General features: G+C 38.0%; 2 protein-coding genes across 2 annotated transcripts; both read right to left on the minus strand.

Annotated features, from left to right (window-relative positions):
* Window positions 1-1,262: 1,262 nt before the first annotated feature.
* On the minus strand, window positions 1,263-10,996 carry pen-2 (presenilin enhancer, gamma-secretase subunit). Its single transcript, XM_088258659.1, has 3 exons — window positions 10,832-10,996; window positions 10,623-10,727; window positions 1,263-2,210 (listed from the first exon to the last, which is right to left on the minus strand). Exons 1-3 carry the CDS (start codon window positions 10,890-10,892, stop codon window positions 2,071-2,073), a joined length of 306 nt encoding a protein of 101 aa, XP_088114785.1. The 5' UTR covers window positions 10,893-10,996; the 3' UTR covers window positions 1,263-2,070.
* LOC148310315 (uncharacterized) lies at window positions 7,565-9,249 on the minus strand. Its single transcript, XM_088258658.1, has one exon. It carries the CDS (start codon window positions 9,136-9,138, stop codon window positions 7,699-7,701), a length of 1,440 nt encoding a protein of 479 aa, XP_088114784.1. The 5' UTR covers window positions 9,139-9,249; the 3' UTR covers window positions 7,565-7,698.
* Window positions 10,997-12,943: the final 1,947 nt, after the last annotated feature.

The raw sequence follows: 12,943 nt of genomic DNA on the forward strand, positions 1-12,943 counted from the left end.
CTTTAACATTAAAAGTATATACGTGTGTATATACTATGATTTTAACAATTTAAAAATTAAAAATCATTTGAATCGACACTAAAACCACTGTCATCAGATTCGGCAGTGACGGCAACTCGGGGATTATTGGACAACCCTGAGCGCCATCAGTTGTTCCGACGACAAAGCTCTCTTTAAAGTGGTAAAAACAAATTCTGTTTCAGTTCTAAGTATGCAAAGATATTCTCACTAGATGTCACTATGCGTTCAATATATTTGTACATTTTAAATAATTGATTTTCTTTACTAAAAGCCCATTTAAAACGGCGCGTCTCAAGACGTAATTTTTGTACGAGCGGCGCTCCGTTCACTGAAAATTATGCATCTAAGACGCTTTTGGCAGTTAACCGGTTAAAAACCACTGTCCTATATCTTACCTTCATCCATTTTACTAGTAGATTAACATCATATGCTTTGTTGTAGATTCCAGATCTAGTGGATAAGAAAACAAGAATAATGCAATACATTTTTATTATGTTTTATTTTATATAAAATATAAAAATATTACAAATAAAATTAGTTAGTAAAACATTCTTTCAAATAAAAATAAAAAATCCTTTAGGGTAAATGTATCATTTTGTAGGGGGATGTTTTTTGAACGAAATCTCCTTTCAAAACAATATTTTAAACGTGTTCAAATCTTTGTTCACAAATGCTGGGATCTTGTTGAATTAATATATGTAAGTCTGGGCATTTACAGGGATTACGACCTATCATTGGTCCATATACACTGTGGAACATTCGACCCATGATTGACAACCATGTTGCCAATATTTCAAAAGTCAAACAACGGTTTAAGTTTGAACTAAAACTTAGCATAAAAATCTCAGCATATGGCAGCATTGAAATGAATATCAAAGGAATTTGAAATGTTCCTTCGATATGGAATATGTATTTCTCAAACATAATTCATGTTCCCTGATTCTTGTTTTGAATTTTCTGGAAGTCTTACCAATGTACAAACTGCCTTCAACCTTCAACGACCTAAACAACTCTAAAATTTAGAATTAGCTTCACATACCGTGTTTGAAAATGATGCGGAATGCATCGAAACACGTGTCACAGTAGATTTTAAGAAATAGTGGTATTTACTAAGTAGAACTTTAATAAAAAATGGATAGATGTTACCACAAAGTGACTGCCGAATCAATTAATGAAATCATCAATTCTGTTATAACCGTCAATAAATAATGGAGAAAAAATTCAAATGTGTACCTTTAATATACAGCTGACAAATGTTTTTCAATCAAGTAAAAACATAAAAAGAAATATGTCAACATAACCATGGAAAAAACTGGAAGAAAGAAGAAACATTTCCATAGACAAAATTTTAATTTGCACAATTTTCACAAATCGCTCACTCCTTTCAAGAACGTCATAAATCAAAAATCGTCGAATTTCAGATGTGCATGTTTTCGGAATGTCCAGAAAATGTACTATATCCCAGCAAAAGAGGCATATTTTTTAACATAATATTCACCTGCTACAGGTCAGAAAGTGTTGTTTTTGCATTTTGAAGAAAAGGTTTTGTTTAATGAATTTTTTTAAATAAATTAAATATTTTCAAATGGGGAAAAAACCTTCAGGTTTAACCTAAAAAGATCTGTTGCACAGTAAAAAGTTCAATAAGTGGCTTGATATTTATTTTTAACACATTGTATTATATTTTTAAACTTTAAAAACGTTCTCCTGAAAAATCAAGTATTTTGATTTATGACGTTCTTGAAAGGAGTGAGCGAAATGAGAGAGTTCATATTGAGAGTTTGAAAAAGTTTTGGAAAAGCAGAAATTGAATGATACTTAATTAATTAATTAATTTAAAAAAACAGAGAAGTATTTGTGATTTTATCATTATACAAAATACAAAAATACTTCAATCTCATACTATTTCTGTGAGCCTACGCAGCTCATTATTTAAATAGGTATCAAATTGCGGTAGAGTGGGTTCGAAACGAGAAACTCTGACTCGAGAGTCCGCGACACTAACCACGGGACCACAATCCGACGGGATTTTGTAGGTTATGTTGAAGTCTAGGCTATTCCGACCGGGATGATGAAGCTAATGTCGTCTCCGACGCTGCCCCACGATGCCCTGTTGAGCTGGTACGTGGTGACCCAAGCCGCAATCACTACGGCCCACACCACAGCGCCTATACCCGACCAGATAACATCTAGAAAATATGTGACAAAATGAGTTATTATATTTATGTATTAATTGTTAAATAAAACAGATTTGCACAGTGCACAACGGAGTCCTGGTTCCAACTCTAATGTATTTGAATGTATGAATGTGAAACATGGAGTTGGCAAAAGAAGGATGAAAGTAGAATGAACGCAGTCGAAATGCGATCTCTCAGAAGAATGTGCGACAAAACGATGTATGATAGATGTACGAATAGTGAAATAAGGAAGGAATGCAAAGCTGAGATAAGCATTATCGATAAAATTAAGAAAGGTGTGTTGAGATGGTTTGGACATGTAGAACGAATGAGTGAGGAAAGAACGGTAAAACAAATTTATGAGGAGAATGTTAGCGGGAAAAAAAGCAGAGGAAGACCGAGAAAAACATGGCACGATCAGGTATGCCAAATACTTGAAAGTGGTCAGGTTAGGAGTCGTAACAATCGGCGGGTATGTATGAGGAGATGCATGAACGTGGAAGAGGCGAAGAATGTTTGCAAGGACAGAGTGGTGTGGCGCTCTACTCTCTCTGCCTACCCCTGCGGAGAAGCGGCGTGATGGTTAGTAAGTTAGTTAGTTTAAAACAGATTTTTTGAGAACTAAGTTGTATTTTATTGTTAACACATTGTAGTCGGGCGCTTCGAACAATAGACTCTAGCCTACAGCGGGTGTTTTTCGCGATTAGCGCAAAAATATATCGCTTTCTTAAAATTGACACAATTTCTAAACCAAATAATATTTTCGATTGAAATTTTCAAAGAAATCATATACGACATTTGATCATCAAAAATAAATTACATTCATAATTTTTAATTGTCCGCCTCCATAGTGTAATGGTCAGCACGCTCGTCTACCGTTCTGGAGGTCCCGGGTTCGATTCCCAGGGGGAGTCAAATAAATATAAGTGATTTTTTCACTGTCATATTTATTCAATATTACCCTGGACTGGTACCTGAAGCGGAGGGCTGATCACCTTTCCTTCATGTGTAAACGATCAAGATAACACTGCGTTTATATGACGCAGTGCCCTATGCACCATTGGGGTGCGGATAAGGGTTTTATTATATTATTATTATATCTAAATCATTACTTACGTGAAGGCAAGTGATTTTTTCACTCTAATATTTATTCAATATAAAATTAAAATAACTAAACGTACCTACATATCCCATTACCCAATGAACCCTTATTTTCAAGTCATGTATTGCAGTCAAATAACACTTCTTCAAACCCTTATCTGCACCCAAATGGTGCATAGGGCACTGCATCATATAAACGCAGTGTTATCTTGATTGTTACCACATGAAGGAAAGGTGATCAGCCCTCCGCTTCAGGTACCAGTCCAGGGTAATATTGAATAAATATAACAGTGAAAAAATCACTCATATTTATTTGACCCCCTCCCTGGAAATCGATCCCGGGACCTTCAGTACGGTAGCCGAGCGTGGTGACCATTAGACTACGGAGGCGGACTAACACTAAATTAATCTAAATTGGTTCGTATATCTAGAACTTCGAAGAATTTGAGTTTTTTTTTTGAGTCACCTAACGTCCAAGTGAGTCTGAAGTCTAGCTACGGCTTATGCACCACTTATCATGTCCCTACTCAGGCTTCAATTTTATAAGTTTCATAGCCTATGCTTACTTGTGAGTGGATTTTTTTTTTTTTTTTTGTTTATTTTTGGCAAAGCACCCAATTTTGGGTGATACCTGCCATACTAGTGATTTTATATACTTAAATAATTTTTTTTTTTTTTTATTGATTTTTTTTGGGGTCACACGCTTTTGCTATACTTTTTTAAATGTTTAATAATCGCACCGTTAACATTTTTCGAGTTCATTGACAATAGGTGTTGGACATTCAGCGGGAAGGACAAACCCTCAGACCGAATGTCCTGAATGAACTCGAGGTTAGGGAGTAAGGGGCAGTCGAAAAATACGTGGTCAGCAGTCTCATCCTCCTGTCCACACGCGCACAACGAACAAGTTAGAATATTAATCCTTTTGAGGTGGGATGCAAGTACTGTGTGTCCGATCCTCAGCCTACACAGAAGGGACACATTCAGCTTGGGAATCCTAACTTTGCGGAACCAAGGGGATTTGGGTATCACGGGTTGGATTGACTTGTAATAGGATCCAGTGGATGTTATGGAGAACATTTCATTCCATTCCTCGCTTGCACCAGCTTTGAGCCCACTAAGGTAGTCAGGAATGGGAAGGGTGAATAGACTGGGAACCACGCCACAGTCCCGGGCTTCCTTGGCCATGGAGTCCACCCTCTCATTACCTGTAATTCCTATATGAGATGGAATCCAAACTATCGAGACAATTTTATTTTCAACATTAACCATATATAACATTCTTTTTATATCACAAAGAATATGATTATTCTTAAGGACAGAGTGATTATTATTTGAAGATAAAAGGTTCACAACGCTGAGAGAATCAGTAAAAATTACTGTCGGTGACAAGGATTGTTTAATAATTATTCTCAGAGCCTCTCTAAGGGCCACACATTCCGCTGTAAATATGGATGCTTCACGAGGTAATTGGAATTGCTCTTCTATATTAAGGGAAGGAATATATAATGCAGCACCACACGCTCCTACGGCACTTTTTGAGCCATCAGTATATACTGCAACGTGGTTAGGCCAAAGTTCTTCCAACTTTTGTATGAATAATCGTTTAACATAAGAGGCATTAAGAACCAACGAGGTCTTATCTATTCCAATAGAAAGAAATACATCAGGTTTATAAATAGCAGCTTCATATGAAATGTTATATAACGGAAGAGTGGCTTCAAGAGGACATGACATGGTGTTTACAATGTGATGCCAGGATCTACAGAGAATAGGAGGACTGTCAGTATTTTTGTTGGAGGTTGATTGAAAAAAAGCATGAAGAAGTTGAAGCCTCGGAAAAATTGGATGATTACTATCGTTAGTCCTATTGAGGATGAATTTGTTGGATAATAGTTTTTTCCTCAAAGAGTACGGCATATCAACACACTCCGCTTGTAAGGCAATCACAGGAGATGATTTCATTGCTCCCAAAATTAATCTGAGGCATTTATATTGTATCCTATCTAATTTAGATTGCAGATACTTTGGAAGAGGGTCCATTATAAAGCACGCATAATCAATATGACTTCGGACAAGAGCGCAGTAAAGCATGTTCATTGTAGTCGGGTGGGCACCCCACCACACTCTTGAAACTGCCCGTAGGATGTTAATATTCTTTTCACACTTAGCCACAATGTTTTCAATGTGTTTGTTCCATGACAGCTTATTATTCAATGTGACGCCCAAAAATTTTACATTGTCCTTCACAGGAATCCGAATTTTCCTCAATTTTATATTTAACTCGGGGATGTTACGCTTTCTAGAAAATACTACTATTTGGCTTTTGGACGGAGCCAATTCCAAATTACTTTCCTCGAACCATGCCCCGACGGGTTCCAGTGCCCTATTCAATACACTCGAAGCGCGAGGTGTGGATTTGTCTGATGTATACAGCACGAAGTCATCCGCATACTGCAAAATGGAGATTTCAGGGGGAATATGTGTTTGAAGATCCTGAGTGTAGATGTTAAATAACAGTGGACTCAATACCGATCCCTGTGGCAGACCTTTGTACACCGTTCTAATCACGGATCCTTTTGGAGTATCTATGGCAATATCTCTATTGCACATCATATTAAATATCAGGCAGCCAACACCACTGGAGATCCCGAGGGCATTCATTCTTTCCAGCAGTAATGGGAGAAGGACATTATCATAAGCACTACTTGCGTCCAAGAAGCAGGCGATTAAGTCGGTTTTACAGGACCGTGAAACATGGATATCAGTAACTAGTACACTTAGGTTGTCGATGCAGGATTTATTTTTTCGAAAACCAAATTGCCAGTGCGGTAGGAGGTTATTTCTCTCTACAAACCACTCGAGCCTAGTCTTTACCATGCGTTCCAGAATTTTGAGAAAACAACATGAGAGGGCAATTGGCCTGTATGAAGTTCCAAGGGATATATCCTTACCAGGTTTGGGGATCGGGACTATGATTTGTCTTTTCCAGGAGTCTGGGATTGTGCAAGATTTTAAAATGAGATTATACATTTTTAGGATTAGGATCATAAATGGTTTAGGAAAGTGTTTGAAAAAGGAATAGGGAATCATGTCATGGCCCGGAGAAGAATCTCCAGAAGATTGGATTGCCATCGATAATTCATCGAGTGAAAACGGAGATGTTAGGTAGTCAGCGCCTGGAAGGATTGGGGGTTCTCTAGGGAGTTCGGAAATACTGGGAACGTAAGATGGAGCAAGTTTCCCAACAAAATCCTCTATCCAGGATGTACATTTGGAAGTGTTCACCTTCGGAGAGTATGATCCTCTGAATCTTCTTATTGAATCCCAGACATCCCCGAGCGGGGTTTCGGGAGACAAAGAGTTACAGAGATTTTGCCAACCCTGTCTTTTTTTTTTTCTAAGAAATTTTTTAGTTAGGGCCTGTACGTGTCTAACCTCCAAAAAGTTGTCAGAAGTTATATTTCTTTTATACTTTCTTATACTGGATGCTCTATTTTTAACCATTTCCGTGCATTCCTTATCCCACCAAGGAGGGGAGTACTTGTGCAAAACCTTTTTAGATATGGGGATAGCAACGTTGGCCACCTCGATTATCAACTCGTGGATTTTGTTAGCTATTGTGTTGGGGTTGTTATTGTCACCATCGATCGACAGGGACTTGGACTTAGCATTCAATGAATCTTCAAAGATTTTCCAGTCAGCCCTACCGATCAAATAGTTAGATCTCTTGGGTTTATGACGACTGTGATTTGAGGAATTAATCATTTTGATGATGATAGGGAAATGATCACTGGAGAAAGGGTCACTCAATAGATTCCAAGAGGACAAGCTTGCCAGGTTGCAGGAACAGATTGAGATGTCCAAGGCGTTTTGGCTATGATTAGCCGGAGCAATACGCGTTGGATCACCATTGTTCAATATACATAAGTTTGATTCCTCCATGAAATCAACGATGGCCCTTCCTGCAGTGTCGGACGACGTACAGCCCCAGGACGTAGAATGAGCATTAAGGTCTCCCAAAATGTAGAAATTTGGGGAGAGACAACTCACGATAGATCTCCAGTATGATTGCTTAAATACGTTTCTGGGAGCTGAGTAAACGGAAACAATTGATAAATCTAGAATTTTTATGGCTAATATTTGCATTCTGGGATGTGATGGAAGTGGAATCAAATCGAAAATTAAATTATTTTTTATTAAGATAGCTACACCGCCCCTTCCGTCAAGGCGGTCGTCTCTGACACAAGAATAGCCAGGGAATGAGATAACTGAACCCGGAGAGAACCAGGTTTCAGATAGGGTCGCAATATCAATTTTGTGAGAGCGGATTAAAAGATTGATGTCATCTCTGTTGGATACTGCGCTACGACAGTTCCATTGGAGAATCGAAAGAGAATTAATTGAAGTGATTTGGGCCATTTTGTATGAAAGCTTGAAGGACAGGAATAATAATAGCAACGTTGGACGGTAAGGATTTTTGGGAGAGTAAGAGATCAAGTAATATGGTTAGAATGGATTTAGAGAAAGATTCATTAGAGAAGGCGAGACTCTGTGATAAACTTTCAGCAGAGTTTGAGTTGATGGCTGGAGAAGAGCTTTGATTGATAGCACATCCATCGGGTGATTGGTAATTTACCGAGCCATTGGGATGGATGAGAAGGGAGTTATGGTTGGATCGGTCGTAGCCGGGAATAAGAGGAGCTCTGGGAGTTTTGTATGTAAATTTGGCACGATTTTTTTGGGGAGCGGTAATTGTGGCGGGTAGTGAATTGAGTGTAGCTTCACCATCTAAAGAGGATTTTGAAATGTTTTGAGAAGGATGTTTATTTGAGGATTTTAAGCTATCCGCATAGGATTTCCCCTTACTAAACGTCTGTTTAGAAGCTTCAAAATAGGAAATATTTAATTCTGACATATTTTTCTTAATCAAATTTTGGCGTATAAACTCTGGGCAATTACGATTGGTAGAAAAATGGTTGCCAGAACAGTGTATACAGCTGGCGTTTTCTAAGGAAGCGGAACATGACTCTCCTAGGTGGTTGGATCCACATTTGTAGCACCGAGGCTGGGAACGGCATACTGGTTTCGAATGACCAAATCTACAGCATTGAAAACATTGCATTGTGGGAAACATATAAAATTCCACCTCTACAGCGGAGTAACAAAAGAAAATTTTTTTAGGGAGAATTTGTCCTTGAAACGTAAGCACGACTGTTTGGGTCGGTACCCATGTATGATTAGAAGAGTCTGGAGATGTTACTTTCCGAGAGAGACGGCGAGATTTGATAATTCTACCGCAATTATCTGGGAGGGTCACATTCTCCAGAATGTCCTCATGGGACCATTCTGTCGGAATGCCCCTAACCAAACCCATGCGTGACACCATATGATATGGGATGTATGCCTTGTAATTATTTTGATTGAGAATACCTTGTTTCTCTGCAAAACTATTTGCAGCCTCGAATGAATTAAGTTCTATGGCAATCCTATTGCGGCCAATAGCCCGTATACCACCTCGAGGTATGATTTCCTGTATTTTATTATTAAAAAGGAGTTTTCCTACCTCTAAGCTATTGATGGAGGAATTTTCTGCAATTTTTTGAATATAAACAATAAAAGGACCGACATCCTTTTCTGTATACAAATTTTTCATTGTTTCATCTCTCGAATGAGTGTTCATACTTACCTGCTTTGACGGTGGAGGACCTTCTTCAAAAGAATCTGCCTTAAGGTTTCGCTTATACCTCACCGTTGGGTGAATAATGGGCGAACCCACATTGGAGTAATCTTCAAATCTAGGATCTGGGGGATCTGGAGGTTTTTCACCTGCCTCCATATTTAATAAGTTTTAAAGTAAAAGACTTTAAATATAAAGAACAAAAAAAATATATAAAAAAATTATAAAAAAAAAAAAAAAAATATTATTGTTACAAAAAAATGATTTATAACTTGAAATGTTTAAAAGGACTCTAGTTTTATAAATAAAGGGCACAGAAAACGATAGTTTTAATGCAAAACTATATAATTAATAAACTACGATAACATTTGGTTCACAAAACTTCGATTATATTATTTTTAAACACAAAAAACTAGGAGCACTATAACTAAGCAGTTGTATGTTTGACAGTTCGTCGTGTTCGTTGTGAGTGGATTTACTCTTTATGATTAAAGTTACTATAATTTCATGTAATTCATGAGTGAAAATTCTAGGCAAAAACACTCGCTATGTCGCTAGAGCCATGAGTTTATGCATTTCAATGATTCTAAGTTAGCAGTGAAGTTATTAAGTTAGGTGTATGATTTTAATTCTTGATTTTACTCAGGTAATGAATTTACTTATGTGTTCTTATATCTATGTGCATACTTTAGAAGAATTTGAGTAGTGTGGTTGTCAATAATGGGTAGAATTGGCGACTGTTACACGCGTGTAAAGTGTTCACTTAAACCAGCCTTTGACGGTCGCCAGCCCCGTAAATGCCCAGACTTCCATATTCTTCTTCATCTTTGATGAGATAACTAACTAACTAACTAACCATCACGCCGCTTCCCCGCAGGGGTAGGCAGAGAGAATCGAACGCCACACCACTCTGTATTTGCAAACATTCTTTGCCTCTTCTACATTCATGCATCTCCTCATACATACCCGACGATTATTACGACTCCTGACCCGGCCGCTTTCAAGTATTTGACATACCTGATTGTGCCAAGTTTTCCTCGGTCGTCCTCTGCTTCTTTTTCCAACTACATTCGCCTCATAAATTTGTTTAACCGTTCTTTCTTCACTCATACGCTCCACATGTCCAAACCATCTCAACACACCTTTCTTAATTTTATCGATAATGCTTATCTCAGCCTTACATTCTTTCCTTATTTCATCATTCGAACATCTATCAAACATCGTTTTGCCACACATTCGTCTGAGGGATCGCATTTCGACTACATTCAGTCTGCTTTCATCCTTCTTTTGCCAACTCCATGCTTCACTTCCATACATAAGGGTTGGAACCAGAACTCCATTGTGTACTGCCAGTTTAGCTTCCGCTGATAGATTTTTATTTGCTAAAACTGATTTTAGTGCACCATTCACTCTGTTCCCAGCATTCACTCTCCTTTCTATGTCTTTATCAATCCTTCCAACCCTAGAAAACATACTACTAGATGAGATGTAAAAAAATAATATGAAAAAATAACTCCTTTAATTGGAGATAATTCAGATTTGTGAACAAGTGTTTGGACACACTCAAAATGTCGTTAAAAAATCTTTTCTTATGTAGAATTTGTTAAAATGATAAATGTAGAAATGGAGGTGAAAGTTCTTACATTGTTTTATCTGTTTTTGTTCATCGTATGGCGGTTTCCGGAACCCCTCTGAGAAGAACCAACACGCATTTACCGCCCACACGAAAGGAAGGAGTAGAAACCCAACTGCGAATAATAAAAACAACAAATAATCGCGGAACATAATGACAAATCGACAAAAACGAGAAATGGACTATTGGAGCGCGCATTATCGATTCATTTACACTTACCCCTAAAGTAAAACCTGCACAAATACAGTTTTTGATCATTGGGGACCCTGTTTAAATCCATTTCGGTTATTATTTAAGCAATTTACCAATCATACATTATTTAGAAACGGGAATGAAAGACTGTTAGCGTCCCGATTACAGATAACTGGATGACACATAATTTGACAGATCAGCCATAGAAAAAAGAATGTGCTTTATGCATAGATAAAACCTTTTATTCTATGCATAAAGCATATCATACACACTGGAATAAACAGTGGAACCTCTCAAAACGAGCACCCCTCATAACTCGCACAAATAGCAAAAAAAAATAAAAATTGCTCCCTTAGCGAGCGATGTTTCGCATAACGAGTAACAGAGGAAGGAGAAGTTCCTTTTCACGACATTCACGTAGTCAAATGTGATTTGAAACAGTAACTGTGAAGTCTACAGTCAATGAGATTGTGTCATTAGCCAATATCATGGGACTCGAGGTGGATAGCAACGATATTGAAGAGCTTGTGAAAGAGTACAGCCAAGAGCTGACCACTGAAGAGCGTATGTAGTTTCATCGTGTTTCAGAGCAAGAAATTATGGAGGAGAGTTTGTTAGTGGTTTAAGAAAAAGTAGCGGAGCAACAATCTTCTAGCACAATAAGAGAAATGCTGAAAGCATGGGAAACTGTTGCATCGTATATTAAGAAGCATCACCTTAATAAGGAGGTGGCTATTCGTGTTACAAATTTATTCCATGATAATGCTGTGACACATTTTCGCCAAACTTTCAAGCGTCGGCAAAAACAAATGTCTAAACACAGTTTTCTAGTTAAAAGGGATTAATTGTTTGACATAAATTCATATATTTATCTGTATTATATTCCAAGTGATTACACTTATTAACAATTTACAAGTAATTTTATTTGATAAATCGTTAAAAAATCATATAAAAAATTTAATTTTCTTTCGGCCTGGAACGCATTATCGTATTATACATTGATTTGTAAGGGAAAAAATGTTTCGCTTAATGAGTAATATGCTGGAACAAATTAAACTCGTTATGAGAGGTTCCACTGTAGTTTTGTTGGTTTGCATTTTTCAATTCACTGCCGACAAATTTTCAGCAGTGGTCCTCCTGGGCGGCGCGAACCTGATGCCTTGTAAAAGAGGCAAGGTTGATGGCGGCTTTCGGGAGGCATGCGAGTACATGACCTAGCTAACTGAATCGCCTTTTCTTGACAACAGTTGTGACCAAGATTTGCTGCGTCCTACGCCGTATCTCTTCATTCCTCACAAATTCAAACCACCGCACGCCTAAATTCTTCTTGAACCTATTCACAAAAGTACACGGCTGCCTGGAGACAGTCAACAGTCCGGCTTCTCTTGAGGAGTGCAACGTGGTTTCCTCCCAGCAATGAGCAAATGCTGACAAGTTCCTGATTGGCTCACACTAGATTATCCCTCCTGTTCCCAACACAGATTAAAATATTTTTTTTAAAATTTAGTTATAAGAAACAAAAATCCACTTAATGATCTAAAAACCTTGAACGTAATAAATGCAATACCCATCTAAAAAAAAAGTACATGGCTGCTCTGGGCCCTTGTAAGGTGCCATGTTTCACAACCGTACAAGAGAATAGAAGCAATGCAGGCATTGTATTGTGAATACCTGCCCACATCCTTTATTCCTAACACATACTAGCATAACTAGTAGCGTTGGCACAAAAAACGCGCTTTGAGTGTCAGAAATTAAGAAACGCCAGGATCAGGGAAATATGCGAGATGGAAGATGTCGTCAGGTGGGGATGGCAACAAAGAAGACAATGGTATGTGCATGTGAGGACAATGGAACCATCCAGACTCCCCCACATCACGTCCTACACGGCAAACCCTAAGGTAAAGAGATGGATGGACAGCTGGGAGTCGACATCACAGGCGGCTAATCCCTCTTAATAGCAGGCCACAAGGCCTACACCAAGAAGAAGACATACTAGCAACTGCATGTGAAGAAGACATACTAGCAACTGCATCAGTGGTCAAGTTGGCAAGCCTAACTCAGTCTGTGTGCGCGATGCGTACTCAAGTTTTCAGACAAGTTTTTCAATATCACTTATTCTATTTGAATCATGGGTATTCT

This window comes from Brachycentrus maculatus, unplaced genomic scaffold, assembly GCF_059751285.1.
Source record: "Brachycentrus maculatus isolate JH-2025_06_01 unplaced genomic scaffold, ASM5975128v1 h1tg000101l, whole genome shotgun sequence".
NCBI classification, from domain to species: domain Eukaryota; kingdom Metazoa; phylum Arthropoda; class Insecta; order Trichoptera; family Brachycentridae; genus Brachycentrus; species Brachycentrus maculatus.